This window comes from Sturnus vulgaris, chromosome 11 (genome assembly GCF_052056855.1).
Source record: "Sturnus vulgaris isolate bStuVul1 chromosome 11, bStuVul1.hap1, whole genome shotgun sequence".
Lineage (NCBI taxonomy): Eukaryota > Metazoa > Chordata > Aves > Passeriformes > Sturnidae > Sturnus > Sturnus vulgaris.
In genome coordinates, this window is record NC_142253.1 from 16,512,553 (window position 1) to 16,528,299 (window position 15,747).

Consider the following 15,747-nt stretch of genomic DNA (forward strand, 5'->3'; position numbering starts at 1 on the left):
GCAGCATTGCTTCCTTTTTCAATTTTAACCTGGTTTTGTTTCTCTCCAAACAGTCCCCTCTTCATCCTATCCCTGCATCGCCCACCAGTCCACAGTCTGGTCTAGATGGCAGTAACTCCACTTTATCGGGCAGTGCCAGCAGTGGTGTCTCTTCCTTGAGCGAGAGCAATTTTGGACATTCTTCTGAACCACCTCCTCGCACAGACACCATGGATTCTGTGCCCAGCCAGGCCTGGAACACTGATGAAGATCTAGAGACACCCTACCTCCCTGTCAGGTACAGTCTCTCTGAGCCTGATGTCCTGGAGTCGCTCAAATCCCAGCCATGCCGAAGCCACTCTGCTCCATCTGGAGTCATTCCTCAGGACACCATGGACCCTCCTGCTTTACCCCCCAAACCTTACCACTCCCGGCTGCCAAACATGGAGAACGAGGAGGGGATGATCATTGAAGATGATGACAAACACCGCCCATTGCATCGTAAAGTGTCCCAGCCAGTGAGTGGTGGAAAGGAGGAGCAGGCCAGGGTGGCCTGGGAGCATGGCATCAGCGAGCAGTAGGGACAGCTCCTGGTACCCAGCTGGCATTGGCATTCCAGGTCTGGATACAACAGAGAGAGAGCAGGACTCGGAGAACAGCAAACCGATTTTCTACTGCCGCAAGGTTACGTCTGAAGCCCACAAATGCAATTGGGCCAGCATGGCAGGTTGCTGCTTTCCTTTTTAATTTCTTTTTACACCTTTCCGTTATGTTTTTTAACTTTCTGTGCAGTGGACAGTTTATTCCTTCTGCAGTTTCTTAACCACATCATACGGCATACGAGCCATAGAGACTTGCAGAAGCTGAAAAATACAATTTTAAGTGGAGGGGAAAATGGGGGGAATGTGGCAAGTTGATTTTGAACCTGCTTTCCTCCCAGTTCTGAGACGCACATGAGTAGAAGCAGTTGCACTAGGGACATATTTCTTTGCTGTACAGAATTGAAAGCTCATTGCTGAAATCAGGGATTCTATGAACTGTCAGGCTGGAAGGTGCATGAGCTGCAGGCAGTGGAAAGATGGCAATTCTAAGAAGAAATTGGCTCTTTTGAGAGCAGGATTGTATATATCTGTGCAGTGATCTCCCTGCATTGGTTCATAGGTGCTGAGGCAATCTAAGCAGTGCTGATGCACTGATCTCCAAGATATCGTTTCCAACAAACTCTGCCTCCTTTGTTTTTTATGTACTGTTTCATTTCTTAAATTTTGCTTTCACTGGCTAAGCCAACCTGCTTTCTCTCATGGGAATCGTGTCATTCATCTGTGCTACAGAATGAGAGGAGGTTGGTGGCTACTGGAGCTACAACCTCATTGTAGGCCTTTCCCATGCCCAGCTTTGGGCAGGCTGTTGACACCAGCATTTCTATTCCAGATTAAAACAAAACCAACCAAATTGAGTTTCTCATGCCACAAGCTGGTTGATGACCCAGCCAGTAAAGAAAAGGTGGCTTAAATGCATCATATCCAACAATCCTTGCCTCAGGGCTGAACATCATAATTCTCACCCACGTCCATCACCCAGGAGCTGAGATTCATTCCTGTTAATATCCTCAGTCCCTCCCAACAACTCACTGCAGCTGGTGTGCAGAAAGAACCTCCCATCTCTCAGAGCAGACAGAAAACACCAAGACTCGAGCAATGCCCGGTATCAAGTGTACACCCCAGAGTCAGGGACCTTAAAGGCAACCTGTAAAGAACAAGCGTTTGTTTCCTCTTTTGCTTCTTTAGAATGTGTAGTAAGAGCTGCTGCTTCTCTCTTCTGGAAGGTTGGTTTCTTTTTTCCTTTTCTCCTCAGGCAGCAATACAGCCTTTCTCAATCCCATGTTTTTTATTGGTAAGCTCTAGAAAGGGCTGAAGAACATTGGGGGGGATGCCAAGCCACACCACACAAACCAGAACTGTGCAGAGCTGAAGACACTAGAGGTCTATGAACCAAAAACATGCCTTGTAATCAGTACTTGCACGGTTCAGGAAAAAAAAACCTGTGGGTAATACTGTTCTTTACAAAGAAAAGATCTTGGTTCTAAGAGACCTTTTATTCCCGTTTTCATACTTTTCAAGAAATTTTCAATCAAAATAGTATCAAATATGTAATGTTTTTAGATGAATAAGCCACCTTCCTTTCCCTTGCCACACCCACACACATTTTAGCCTTCCTTATAACCCTTTCACCTGCAGACTGCAAAGCACACTCCGTAGGATGGGAACAACCCTCCCTCTTTCCTACCACTGAAAAATCTGAAGCACATTCAAGTAAGGCCTCCACCATATAAATTAGTGCCAGAAACAGGAACAGCACTCAACTTACATCTTGAATTCTTGCCTAACTGCTCACTTTCTCCTGCTTAAAACAGCATAAAGAAGCAAAAAAGGATTATAATAAATCTTTTACAGGTCACCTTTAGCACTACCTCTAAATACAGTGACTGGGCAGAGTACATGGTTTCTGAACTGGCTAAAGACAGTCTGGCTGTATGAAGTCTGGACTCAGTAGTTGTATGAAGGGGACTTTAAGGGGATTTGTTTGTTTTCTTTCTCAAGCTCTAGCCCATGCAAAACTACTAAGTTATGGATTTGTTTCTTAAATGGCCTATTTGGCTGGAACAAAGTCTCTCTTGCTTCCTCTATTTTGTTACTAACACAGGCTGCTTGTAATCACTATATCCTTCACAATTTAAACAATGATAATAAAATCTGGCCTATAGTGGATATTTCATCTTTAGCAGGAAGGAGAGTTTTCCAATGCTAAGACAGTCTTCAGTGTTAATAACCAAGCTGGATTTCTGGTATAGAACAAATGTAGGAAAACAACTGATGTTTTCAGTAAAGGTAAGTCAAGGTAATTCCTTAGAAAACAGTGAAATGTTTTCACATATGCTATCCTCCAATCCCACTGAGACTCTTCCAGTGAAGTTCTTAAAAGAACTAAGTTTTAATTCCATTTCCCTTACCCCAGTTTCTTTTTTTTTTCCTGGCAGCAAGACTAAGAGTAGTAAATGTAGTGACTTACCAAGCTTCCTTAATGTGAAAAACCCAGCAGGTCTTGCAAATAAAACTTTGCAGAATCAAGAATGCAATTACCATGGAACTGAGTCCCAGGCAGCTGGAAAACCTGCCCACCAGAGCTCTAATCAGCCTCTGAAAATGCATCATCCTGCTCTGATTATAGACCTGGTACAACAGCAGTGAGTCCATTTGGGGAGTCTGGCATTCCTGTGTATTTGCAAGAGTTGGAAGATCAATCAGGTGATGTGTACAAATACCTAATTTATGGCAGGTCCACATAAAGAATGGTGGAATAAATTGCTGAATTTGCCAAATTTAAGTCTCTCTGGAGTTAAATTTGTGTTATTGTTCTGGTATCTACCAAGCATTCTGTCTCCCTTTCCAGTGTTTGCCTTAAAGGGAGCAGAAGATAGAAAGACTATTATTAAGATTTTGTCAATCTTGGAACTAATATTGCCTGGAACTACTATTTCTCTGTAGGGTGAGGTGTCTTTTAGCATAGTACAACTCCAACATCAAGCTCAGTCCTGGAGCAGGTGGAAGCAACAGCAGTTGTTGCACTTCCCAACAGGATTTGAAGATTCCTTGTATAAACCACAGCAACAGGATGTTTTGAACAGGACCTTGACATTCTATACCTAACTCTAATTCAAACCTCAGTGTACTTGCCTTCATTGGGTTTTCTTTGCATAACGAAATAGCATGTGCATTCCTGAGAAAAATTGGTGGAATTCTGCTATAAATCTCTCCATCATCCATGTACCTGCTGGCCCCATCTGAAACAAAATTGAGAAGGAGCTACAGTGGTAGAAGAAAAGCAATTAAAACAATTTCTCTGAATCCTACTTTTTTTTTTCCCCCAATAGTTGGGTTGGTTTTATTGCTGTATGCAAGACTCAGATCCTTTTTCATATTTTCCTCTGTTTGGTTTTTAGCTTACTTACCCTTTTTTAGGTAAGGGATATTGCATATCCCTTCTGTGGGAGTATCAGCCAAAACTGGGGAGGCTGGAGAGAGCAAGAGCCTTTGGGAAACAAATTATGTGATATTTAAAATATCCTCTGGTCATGCTTCTTTGTAAATACCCCCATTTGAATGCTGTGTATTTGTACAGGAAATTGAGCAAAAAATGTATAGATTGTGATGTCTGACTGGTATTCTGCCCTGTAAATGTGTTTTTAACCTCTGGCATTCTGTGCTTATTTAAAAAAAAAAAAGGCAAAAACCTCTAACCACTTCTCTTTTGTGTATTCATGTTTAAAATAAAATGAAAACAGCTATCTTATCTATAATGGAAATCAAATTCAAAAGGAAAAAATTAATTTGTACAAGTGTCCTAAAGGTACTTCATTGTATATATTGTGATAGCATGTTTCCAGAACCAACAAATAAGTGGTGTGAATTTTAGATGTAAATATCTGCCGTTTGTTTTGGGTTCCTTTCCCTTACCCATTCACTCGACTGCTGTGATGTGGAATTAAAGATTAATACCTGATATTAAAACAGTACAGCTGTATGGTCATTGCTGTCCTCGAGGCAGGGATATCCTCAGAAGAGACAGGGAACAGCCCTCACTTCCCACCTTTGTGTGAATGAGAAAAATGGGGGCAACCACAAGAACTTAATGTGTGGTGAGGAAATGGCTTCCCTCTTTTAGCTGACAGTGTTATTTTATATCAAATTCTTGAAGCCAGCAGCAGGTACAGCCCCCTTCTGGTCTAGTCAGGTAGATGGACATGGCACTTGCAACAGCCCCAGGCACAGTTTGGGGGCAATACTGTCAGAGACAAAGCTCTCCCCTAGGACAGCTCAGGACTGGCTGGGTGCCACTTCCTTATCAGCTGGGCTTAAACCACCACTATCTCACTGCCTAAAAGATTGCTACTCTTTTATTGCAATAGTACTTAAATACTGATCATTTTAACATAATAGATGTGAAAGAATAGTTCATGTAGTTAAGACCTGTAGGAACACAGGATTTGGGAATTCAAGCTATGGTGACTTCTACAGGCTCCTAATCTCAAATTTTCTTCCATTGCCACTAATAAACCAGGTCATTGTAGAGAAGGCAAAATAACTCATTGCATGTCTTGATAAACCAACAAAAAACTTCTGAAACCTGTCTCAAAGGACATTTAGCAGCCAGTCTGATTCTTCAGCTGGCCCCAGGATGTCCATGGACAGCCAAGGCACCCTTTGCACACACCACGTACAAACACTGAGAAGAGAAACTGTAACACGGTGCTTCAGTGCATCTCGAGTATCAATGTGTGGCTCAGCTGAAATGGCTGATGCCTGAAGAAGTCTGTCTCAATCATAGAACAGAATCATAGAATCATTCGGGTTGGAAAAGACCTCCAAGATCACCAAGTCCAACCTTCAGCCAAATACCACTCTGCCCTCTAAACCATATTGTGAAGTGCCACGTCCACTTGGTTTTTGAGCACTTCCAGTGATGCTGACTCCACCATTTCCCTGGGCAACCTGTCCCAGGGCTTAAACATCCTTTTAATGAAGAAATTTTTCCCAATAACCAACCTGAACCTTCCCTGATACAGTTTGAGGCCATTTCCTCTTCTCCTGTCACTTGTTCCCTGGGAGAAAAGGCTGACCCACACCTGGCTACAACCTTTCAGGCAGCTGTAGAAAGTGCTAAGACCTCCAGCCTGAACACCCTGGTACCCTCACCCACTCCTCCTTGGACTTATGTTCCACCCTGTCTTCAATCAGACCCTTTGAGATAGTTTCTAAGCCAGTTTATTAAATCTTAGTTAAGTAACTATTTTTTGTTCAGATAAAAACTATTTATTAACCAAGCACAGGCAATAAAAACTGTCTTTTGGCATAACAAAAGATGTGTGAAGCCCTCAGCTTTAAACACGAGTTTTAAAAATACTCTAGTTTCTGTTAAAACCAACAGAACAGATTTTTTCAGTGCAATTCCAATACTTTATTTAAGCTGACACTAGTCAGATTGAAATCTAAATCCCATATCCAAATACCTCTTCTTATCTAAATAAGAAAACTTCAGCATAATTTCAATATATGACTTGTCCAACTCAGTATGAATTCCATTACAAAGCTGATAAGAGGAGAAATTAAACCTCTAGAAATGACTCTAACCCGGCAGATGAAAAATTCAGCCTTCTACACCCTGTGCATAAATTGTAGGTGATTCTTAACAAGCCATGGACACACAGACAGTTCTCAAGGCAGAGCTCCGAGCTCAGGTGTCTTATGAGAAGGTTCACACACCACTTCTCCCTTTTGATGGGCTTTACTGTCAATCCCACATACATTAAACCCATATTTTGAATAGATCTATTACACTTCATCTTCTATTCAGCATCCATTCACAGCAGTACTGCATTAGCTTTTCCCTGTTTCTCCTCCACCCTGACAGAACTCACTTCTTTGTCCTAGCCCAACACCCAAGGCTGAGCCCCTTCATCCTGTAAGAGATTTGTGTTCTCAGACAGCAGAGCCAGCACAGCTCCAGCCCCCACAGCTGCCAGGAACATCCTCTATTTACCTGCACTTCCCAACAACTCCAATCCTCACATATCCACCGAGCCAAATTAACTCTCCTGCCCACTCAACTGGCTGACTGAGCAGAGCAGAGAAGGTTCGAGGCAGACCTTAGAGCACCTTCCAGTGCCTAAAGGGGTTCCAAGAGAGCGGGAGAGGGACTTTGAACAAAGCCCTGGAGTGATAAGGACACGAGGGAATGGCTTCACACTGACAAAGTTAGACTGGATACTAGGAAGAAACAACAGTGAGGACTAGCACAGGTCGCAGCCAGGACAAATCCCTAATGCTCCAGAGAGAAAGAGCCTGGAGGGTGGTGGAACAAACAGAGCCCCAAAAACCTCACCATGGATCAAAAAGAAGCAAAAGGTAAAAAGCCTGTGCAAGAGAGCCCAAGGAACTACATGGGAGCGCCCTTGCTGTAGCACAGGGCTGTGTGACTTCACCTCTCGCTTCTTTCACTGGAATGATATCCCAGGACACGCAAGGAGCTGCACGTAAAGCCGCACAAGGAGCTATCAGCACGTGTGTGCTCCTCTCTCAACTTCAAGGAAATTTCAGTTATAAACTCACACTTTGGGGGTTGTTGAAGGTAGTTAACAGCACAAACTGTGAGGGCTTTTGGAACAGAATCATCCAGGCCTTGTATCTCACAGGGTGCACCCAGAGCCACTCATGACGGGCTGTGCCCGTGCTGGCACCGAGCCTGTCCCTGCCGCTCCACCCCTCACGAGACACTCATCCCACGAGCTGCCTGCCCACGCGGCTCCTAAGCCCCATCGACTCCACGCTACTCAGGAGCCTCGAGTGACCCCTCAGCCTCACCTTGCAGTGCCCCACACCGCCCCGCCACAGCCGGAACACGCGTGGAGAGCAGAGCCCGGGGCGGCCCCGCCCGCCCACAGGTGTGAGGATCTGCCCCTTTCCAAGATGGCGCCCGCGGCCGTCGTCAGGGAGCGTTCGCGAGCGCCCTTCCCTTAACAAAGATGGCAGCGAGGGGGGGCGGGGATCCGCGCCGCGCGCCGGCGCTCCGCCGCCTCCCCTCCAATCAGCGGCCGCCAACTCTCTCGTGGAGGCGGCGACGCGGCCAATGGGAGCGGAGAGCGTGGCGGCCGGGCGGGGAGCGGGCCAATGGGGCGGCGGCGGCGGGGGCAGCCGGCGTGGGGTGGTGGTGCCGGTGGTGCCGGTGCGGCGGGCGCTGCCGGGCGAGGCGGGATGCGGGCGGCCCACGGGCTTTGCGCGGCGCTGGCCCTGCTCTTGCTGCCGGCCGGTGGCCGAGCGCTGCGCGAAGGGGACTGCGAGGGTGAGTGCGGACGGGCCCGGCCCGCGGGCACGGCGGGGGGAGGCCGCTTCTCGCCGCCGTCTCCCGCAGTCTGGCCCGTCCGCCGGGCTGTGGGGCCGGGACGCGGAGCAGTCTTGGGGCTGTGACAGCCCCGAGTGACAGCCGGGCCGCCGGGGCTGAGCCGGGCCGGCGGGAGCGCTGCCTCCAGCGGCAGGAAAAGTCTCCCAAGTCTGGCCAAGTGCGGGCGGCCGGGCCGGGCCAGGCGCCGCTCGCAGGCGACCGGTGCCGGGGCGGTGCTCTGGGGTGTCCGGAGCCTGGGCGATGCTCGGGCGGCCCGCGGGGCAGGCGGGGCGGGGCTTCCAGCCGTGCCCCGCTCCGGGAACGGGATCTCCCTTCCGAGGGTACTGCATCTGTCGGGAAGTTGCCGGTCCTTCTCCACGGGGTCAGCGTAGAGTCCCCAAGGGGAAGAGGAGCGACGACTCCGGGAGACCGGACCATGTCCAGGCCGGGAGATCAGCGCTGTCGCAGCTCGGCAGTGGCGGGGCAGCGCTCCCCGCCGGCTGTCCCGGCCGAGTGATGGTGTCCAGGGAGAACGCGAGTAAGGTTACTCAGCCGGACCTGGCCGGGACTCTCACTTAGTCATCGCAGTATTAGGGTCACGGAGGGCTCGGAGTCCTCTCAGTGCGCACAGCCCTTGATCCAAATCAAGTCGGGCCCTTTGTGTACCACGGAAATACAAACGCCTCAGGGGTGGAACCTGTTGAGCTGCTCAAATTAAGCTGCTCCTGTGCAGTGAACTGAACAGATTCCCCAAGTGAAGCAAGAAGAACTTGAGGTAGGGCTCCAGTAGCTGGTTGGGAGTTTGGAATACTAATATCCCTCCTCTACAGTAAGACAGAATGAGGGGAGGGAACCCTGTAAATCAAAACTTCCAGCTGCTGTTGCAGCACTAGACTGAAAACGTGTTTCTGTCCTACAGTGGCCGTCAGTGTCACTTTCTTCCCAAGGTTTTCACTTCCTAACAGCTTACAGTGGACATCAGTGTGTCTGTGACTGGGGATAGACTCGTGGGAGGTAAATAAGGGTGCTGTATGCATACAAAAAATGTTTTCCAAAATGGCCCATCTTATAACTAGTTCTAGCTTTAATATAATGAGAGTATATTTCTACTCAGTTCTGTGATGGCCACACTCCATTTCCTGTCCTGCCCAATTACTGTGCCATGCATTGTGTTCTGAGTTGAACACGAGTTGCTAATGACAATAATATTTGTCAGTCCCTTCCTGCTGGGGTAAACAAATCCCATAAAAGTCATAACTCATACTTGTTCCTTAGAGGCTGAATGGTTCCTGGCAGGAAGGTGTGAGAATCCCCAGGTGCTGAGCAGGAATTGAGGGGGCTGCAGAGTGCTCCGTCCGGGTGATGCTGATATCCACATATGAGTTGTGAGCAGTAGGATGACCAAAATCTGACACTCAGGGCATCCCTCAGTCATCCCACAGGCTGTCTGCCCTCCTTCCCAGCCACACACGGGAATGCTGCACTTTGGAGCACGTGCGGAGTGACTGCTGCCAAGGGAAGGAGCAATGACCGAGTTGTGCAGCCCTTCCCACAGGAACAGGCAGGAACCTGGATCTCTTCTCTCAACTGCAGCTGCACTTGTGGGAGTTGCACTATGTCTAAGAGTCTTCTCTCTTTCCATCTGAAACTGCATCAGAAGCTTTTGGAAACAAAAGAAGGAGAAAGGTGCCACATGGACGTAGCATGGGATCACATTTCTTTTTCTCTTGGAAGTAATTTCAACTGAAGTAGCCTGGTAATCAGTGATACCCTGTTACTGAAGTCAGCACATGGGGAGTCTCAGAGGATTATGTACAGAGTTGGTTTTCTGTCAGCACTGGGTTTTGTTACAAGTTGCTTCCCAAAGCAGCAAGACAACTTTAAATTTACATTTTTGCATGAGCGTGGTTTTGTATCCATGATATGATCCTGTGCTCACTCAGGACAGTGTACAGAGGCCCCTGGACACTTCCATGGATCTCATTTCTCAGATTCTCACACACTCACCAAAAGTACCAGGGCATGTTGTTGATTCACATGTGCTCTGAATGACTTTCTGAACCATAGGTGAAGTTCAGAAAAGTTCTGTTATCCAAACCCCCCGATTCCATTTCCCTACAAGTGTCCTCTAAGAGCTCCCATGAGATTACTGCTCTGGCTGATAACGCCATCCATCTTCCCTTCCAGTGTGTGTCACATTCCTGGGAAGGTTCTACCAGAGTCTAAAGGACAACGACATTGAATTCACACCTTCCAGTATTGAAAAGGAGCTCCTGAAATCCTGCAAAGAAGCAAAGGGCAAAGAGAACCGCCTGGTAAGTAGAGGCAGTCAGTAATACTTGCCTCCTGCAAATGAGGGGAAACTGAGTTTGTATGATGTGGCTTCCCAGGGGCTGCTTTTCCTGGCTCTGTGGCCACAGTTGGTCCTCTTTCTTTTCTAAGAGAGGACTTGAGGAGTTCAATCTCTTTACCTTAAAAAAAAAAAAAAAAAAAAAAAAGAAAAGAAAAAAACTACCAGTAGTCAATAGTCACCAATGTCAGTAGTGACTGGACTGGTTGGCATCTCTCTGTTACTGAAGCACTGGAGATTACAAAGCTTTTGTTTGCTATAGGGCTTCCCTGTCCCTTAAATGGTATTTGGGGTGCTAAATCTGCCCTGAACTCTTCCTCAGAGAACTACAGAGATACCATCTGATATGCAGAGGGGAAACACTTCAGAGAGGCTCTTTGAATGAAGAAGACTTTATTCCTAATCCTGTTCAATTTTTATAAAGTTAAGAAACAATACCACCAGCCTCAGCAGCTGTAAAAATCAGTGCAATGGAAAACACCTGCTCAGTATTCTGGGTTCAGTTACGCTCCTTTTGCCCAGTTCTAGCAGCCCCTTGGGGAGGCTCTGTAAGAGCAAACATCCAGCTGCAAAACCAGATGAGGACAGAAAATTCTGCTTTTAGAAGCTTTTTTTTTCCATGCATCCCCACTTCACTCTTTTCTTCTCTCTAGTGCTATTATGTTGGGGCCACAAGTGATGCAGCCACTAAAATCATTAATGAGGTATCAAAGCCCATGAGTCACCACATCCCTGTGGAAAAGATCTGTGAGAAGCTGAAGAAGAAAGACAGTCAGATCTGTGAACTAAAATACGGTGAGTTGCCTGCACAAGAGGAAATGCCCATGATTTGCTGGGGTGCGGATCACTGGGGGTGAAGCAACATCCTAAAACTACTCAGTCCTGAGTTCTGTAGCCTAGTTAGGTTGCACAACCTGGGTTGCTCTTCATGAACATCCTAGAGAGTTCTATGGAGATGCTTAGGTAAGACTGTTAGCTGCTAACCCTTCCTGGCTTCTGCGGGGATTCTGATCAGCCCTGGAATAACTAACTGCCAGTGTAGCAGCACTGCTGTGCTCACATTGCTGTTTGGAATGTCGTGTTTGGGAGGGTATGGGGTACAGCCTGTGCTGGCAGCGGGCAGGGGTGTTGCTGTGGTGGGGCTCAGGCCCTTGGCTCAACTCTGCAGTCCCAGCTGTTCTCCTGTTCCCAGCAGCAGGGTGATAAATGCTGCTTTCTCACCTCCTCTGGTGTCCGTATCATCTTTTTGTATCACCTTCCTTGAAATCTCATGTTCCAAGATGACCCCTCTTCCTGAAAAAACTAATACAAAAAACAGTCATAAAAGTGCCACTTTCTGCTTTCCCTTGTCGCTGCCCTTACACCCCCTGGAGACACCCCTTGGAGTGCGGGTCTTTATACTTCTCATTTCTCCTACTAAGGTTGTGTTCCATCCTGAAAAGCTTTTTGTTGTTGTCACTTTCTTATCTTTCGCTTGAAATCACTCTGCTACATTTCTTTTATCCAGTGGAAGAGAAGTGTTGCTGCTCGTGTAATAAAGGGGCTTTCAGGGCTATTGTGGAACACCTGCATCTAAACTGCAGCCAAGCTTTCTATCTTCTAATAAGTTTTAGCATAAAGAGCTTTATCTGCTGTCCAAAACCTAACTTAGACGTTCCTTCCACCCCCGGAACCTCTCTCTCTATTGGGTTTTGACTTCCTCGCCCACCTGGCATGTCTGAGTGCAGCTCTGCTCTCCCCGCAGACAAGCAGATCGACCTCAGCACGGCCGACCTGCGCAAGCTGCGCGTCAAGGAGCTGCGGCGGATCCTGGATGACTGGGGCGAGGTGTGCAAGGGCTGTGCCGAGAAGTCCGACTTCATCCGCAGGATCCACGAACTGATGCCCAAGTACGCTCCGAGGGCGGCCGGCGCCCGGACAGACCTCTGAGGGCCGAGACCGGGGCCACCCTGGGGCGATCCCGGGGCTCTGAGGGGCGAGACCGGGCTGCGAGGGGACTGTGAGGGGCGACCTCGAGGCTCTGAGGGGCGACGCCGGCCCCGCGCTTTGTACGGGACTTTCATTAAAGTTCGCCGGTGTGTACCGGGCGGAGCCGTGCCGTGTGACGTGATTGCGGGATACACCCCCCTGCACACCCCGCTCCCCCCGGGTCCCGACATTCCCCGTCCCTCCCGCGCTGGCTCCATGCGCGGACCGGCCCGCGCCCGCCCCTCAGCCCGTCGGGGGGGCGGGGGCTCCGCCGCCCGCCCTAATTGGCCGCTCGGCCGTCGCGCGCGGGCGGCGGGAAGCGCCGTGTGACGTCACGGCCCCGTGACGCCGGCTTGCGGCGCGGTGCGCGCGGAGCGATGACGTAGGGCCCGCGCGGCGCGGCGGCCGGAGCCGCCTTCGCTCCCTTTTGTCCAAGATGGCGGCGGCCGCCGGAGGCGCCTCCTGAGCCGCGGGCCCGGCGCGATGAAGCGCGGCAGCGACCGCGACTCGAGCCCGCCGGGGGCCGCGGGCGGACGTGCGGCCGCCGCCGCCAAGCGGCCCCGCGACCGCGACCGCGAGAGCAGCAGCCGGCGCGGCCCGCACCGCAGCTCGGGCGCCTCCCGCAGCAGCCGGGACAAATCCACGCCCGGCGGCGGCGGCGGAGGCGGCGGCGGCGGCACCACCACCACCAGCAGCAGCAGTGGAGGCGGCTCTAGTTCCCGCAGCCACCGCGGCGATGAGCGCGCCGGCGGCGGAGGCGACTCGAACCACCGCCCGGCGGGGAGCGGCTCGGTCTCGGGCGCCCGCGGCGGCAGCCAGGCCGCCCCCTCGTCCTCCTCCTCCTCGTCGTCCCGGGCGCTCGGCGTGCCCAAGGCCAAGGCGCTGCCGGGCGCCGTGGTAGCTCCGTCGCTGCTGCTGGCCGGGCCGCCGCCGGGCGCCGCGCCCTCGCTGCTGCTGGCGCCGCTCGGGGGCTCGGCCGGCCTGGCCGGGGAGCCGCCCGGCTCCTGCGAGTACAAGACGCTGCTGGTGAGCGGGCTGAGCGCGGCCTTGCCCGACCAGCTGCTGGAGGACGGGCTGTTCCGCCTCTTCCAGCGCTTCGCGGGCGGGGGCGCCGGGGACATCAGTGTCAAGCTCTCCCACACGCCCGAGCTCGGCCGCGTCGCCTACGTGAACTTCCGACACCCCGGGGACGCCCGCGACGCCCGCCGGCACGCCCGGGCCCGGCAGCTGCTCCTCTACGACCGGCCGCTCAAGGTGGAGCCCGTCTACCTGCGCGGGGGCCGGCGCAGCCGCACGCCGCCCCCCGCGCCCTCCCCGGAGCCGCTGGGGTACCTGCCGCCTCTGCACAGCGCCTACCAGTACAAGCAGCGCTCGCTGTCGCCGGTCACCAGCCCCTTGCTGCGGGAGCCACGGCCCCGCCACGCTGCCGCTGCCGCCTTCGCCCTGGAAGCGGCTGCCATCGGGCTCTCCCGGGAGCGAGAGCGGGCCCTGGATTACTACGGGCTGTACGACGAGCGCGGCCGCCCGTACAGTTACCCTATCGTGGCCGAGGAAGACCTGATGCCGGAGGATGACCAGAGAGCCACCCGCAACCTCTTCATCGGCAACCTAGACCACAACGTGTCAGAGGTGGAGCTGAGGCGCGCCTTCGAGAAGTATGGCATCATCGAGGAGGTGGTGATCAAGCGCCCCGCACGTGGCCAGGGCGGTGCCTACGCCTTCCTCAAGTTCCAGAACTTGGACATGGCTCACCGGGCCAAGGTGGCCATGTCGGGCCGCGTTGTGGGCAGGAACCCCATCAAAATCGGCTATGGGAAAGCCAACCCCACCACCCGGCTGTGGGTGGGGGGCCTTGGCCCCAGCACCTCCCTGGCCGCCCTGGCCAGGGAGTTCGACCGCTTTGGCAGCATCAGGACTATTGACTACGTGAAGGGTGACAGCTTCGCTTACATCCAGTACGAGAGCCTGGACGCTGCCCAGGCCGCCTGTGCGCAGATGAGGGGCTTTCCCTTGGGCGGCCCGGAGAGGAGGCTCCGAGTGGATTTTGCCAAAGCAGAAGAGACGAGATACCCGCAGCAGTACCAGCCCGCGCCGCTCCCCGTGCACTACGAGCTGCTGGCTGACGGGTACAGCCGGCACCGGAGCCTGGAGCAAGACTTGAGGGTGCGGGATAGGACTCCTCCGCACCTCCTGTACTCGGACAGAGACAGGAGCTTTGTGGAGGCAGACTGGGCCAGCCCTGCCAAAAATGCCGAACGCAGGAACAACCTGGAGAGCTACAGCCGGTCCATGCGCAGCCGGAGCGGGGAGCGCTGGGGCAGCGACGGCGACCGCAGCGTGCCCAAACCGTGGGAAGAGAGGCGGAGACGCCGGAGCCTTTCCAGTGACCGCGGGAGGACTACTCACTCGCCTTACGAGGACAGAAGCAGGACAAAGGCCAGTGGGCCAGCTGTAGACCGCAGCCCTGACAGGGCACGCAAGGAGAATCACACTACAGAACCCGGAGCCGAGAAAGAGCAGAGCAACTCCCTCCAGAACAATCGTCACGCGGCCGAGGAGAAACCCCATCGCGAGCCAGCCGATGCTCCCCAGCCCAAAAAAAGGGACAGCGAACGCAATCATCGAACTGGTGAATCGGAATCAAAAACTCACGAGGAGCCAAAATCTGAGACCAAAAAGCTAAAGAATTTATCAGAATATGCTCAGACACTGCAACTTGCTTGGAATGGGCTTCTTGTGCTAAAAAACAGCTGCTTCCCCACCTCTATGCACATCCTGGAGGGAGACCTGGGTGTCATCAACGGACTCCTCAAAGACCATTCATCTGGCGGGAAGCTGACGCAGCTCAAAATCGCTCAGAGACTTCGGCTGGACCAGCCCAAGCTGGATGAAGTCACCCGGCGCATCAAACAAGGCAGCCCCAACGGCTACGCTGTGCTCCTGGCCACCCAGTCCGCCCCGGCAGGGGCAGGGGCCGAGGGGACCTTCCCTGTGGTAGAGCCTGGCTTGCAGCGACGGCTTCTCAGGAATCTGGTCTCCTACTTGAAACAGAAGCAGGCTGCTGGGGTTATCAGCCTGCCCGTGGGAGGGGCGAAGGGCAGGGACAGCACAGGCATGCTTTACGCGTTCCCTCCTTGCGAGTTCTCTCAGCAGTACCTCCAGTCAGCACTAAGGACATTGGGGAAGTTAGAAGAAGAACATATGGTGATAGTTATAGTCAAAGACACTGCCTAGCCCACACTGTCTTTTCAAAATCCATGTTTTCTTTGTGTGTCACACAGCCCAGTTGTTTTTAAGGCTGATCATTTTGGTTGAGGCTCAAAACACCTTGACCAAGGTGGTAAGATTTTTAGTTTCTAATTAATTTTAATACCTATAATATCTATTAAAATTTTAAATAGAGCCCATTTTATTCGTTTTTAATATGTGACACTGTCCGCTGTTGTTCTGTATTTTTATTTTTTAACTGTATGAAAAGTTGTCAGTAAAGCCTTGTTCACTGATGGATTTCTAAA

General features: G+C 51.6%; 3 protein-coding genes across 13 annotated transcripts in view; all 3 read left to right on the plus strand.

Annotated features, from left to right (window-relative positions):
* Positions 1-4,552, plus strand: part of DOCK3 (dedicator of cytokinesis 3) — a 186,951-nt gene extending 182,399 nt beyond the window's left edge. For all 11 annotated transcript variants that reach the window (XM_088171617.1, XM_088171614.1, XM_088171615.1 and 8 more), the window contains one exon: positions 54-4,552. In XM_088171617.1, coding sequence (XP_088027743.1) covers positions 54-560 — 507 coding nt within the window. In that variant the 3' untranslated portion in view covers positions 561-4,552. The remainder of the gene's footprint in view (positions 1-53) is intronic.
* A 3,167-nt stretch (positions 4,553-7,719) lies between these two features.
* Positions 7,720-12,355, plus strand: MANF (mesencephalic astrocyte derived neurotrophic factor). The gene is made up of 4 exons (XM_014869697.2): positions 7,720-7,875; positions 10,102-10,229; positions 10,918-11,059; positions 12,009-12,355. Exons 1-4 carry the CDS (start codon positions 7,788-7,790, stop codon positions 12,191-12,193), a joined length of 543 nt encoding a protein of 180 aa, XP_014725183.1. The 5' UTR covers positions 7,720-7,787; the 3' UTR covers positions 12,194-12,355.
* A 323-nt stretch (positions 12,356-12,678) lies between these two features.
* On the plus strand, positions 12,679-15,747 carry RBM15B (RNA binding motif protein 15B). Its single transcript, XM_088171619.1, has one exon. It carries the CDS (start codon positions 12,716-12,718, stop codon positions 15,464-15,466), a length of 2,751 nt encoding a protein of 916 aa, XP_088027745.1. The 5' UTR covers positions 12,679-12,715; the 3' UTR covers positions 15,467-15,747.

Excerpts from the sequence above, each read along its gene's own strand:
- RBM15B (XM_088171619.1), top strand. The coding sequence starts at position 12,716 with ATGAAGCGCGGCAGCGACCGCGACTCGAGCCCGCCGGGGGCCGCGGGC.
- MANF (XM_014869697.2), top strand. The coding sequence starts at position 7,788 with ATGCGGGCGGCCCACGGGCTTTGCGCGGCGCTGGCCCTGCTCTTGCTG. Across the intron at positions 10,230-10,917 it reads AGGGCAAAGAGAACCGCCTG|TGCTATTATGTTGGGGCCAC; the intron begins GTAAGTAGAGGC and ends TCTTCTCTCTAG. Across the intron at positions 11,060-12,008 it reads GATCTGTGAACTAAAATACG|ACAAGCAGATCGACCTCAGC; the intron begins GTGAGTTGCCTG and ends CTCTCCCCGCAG.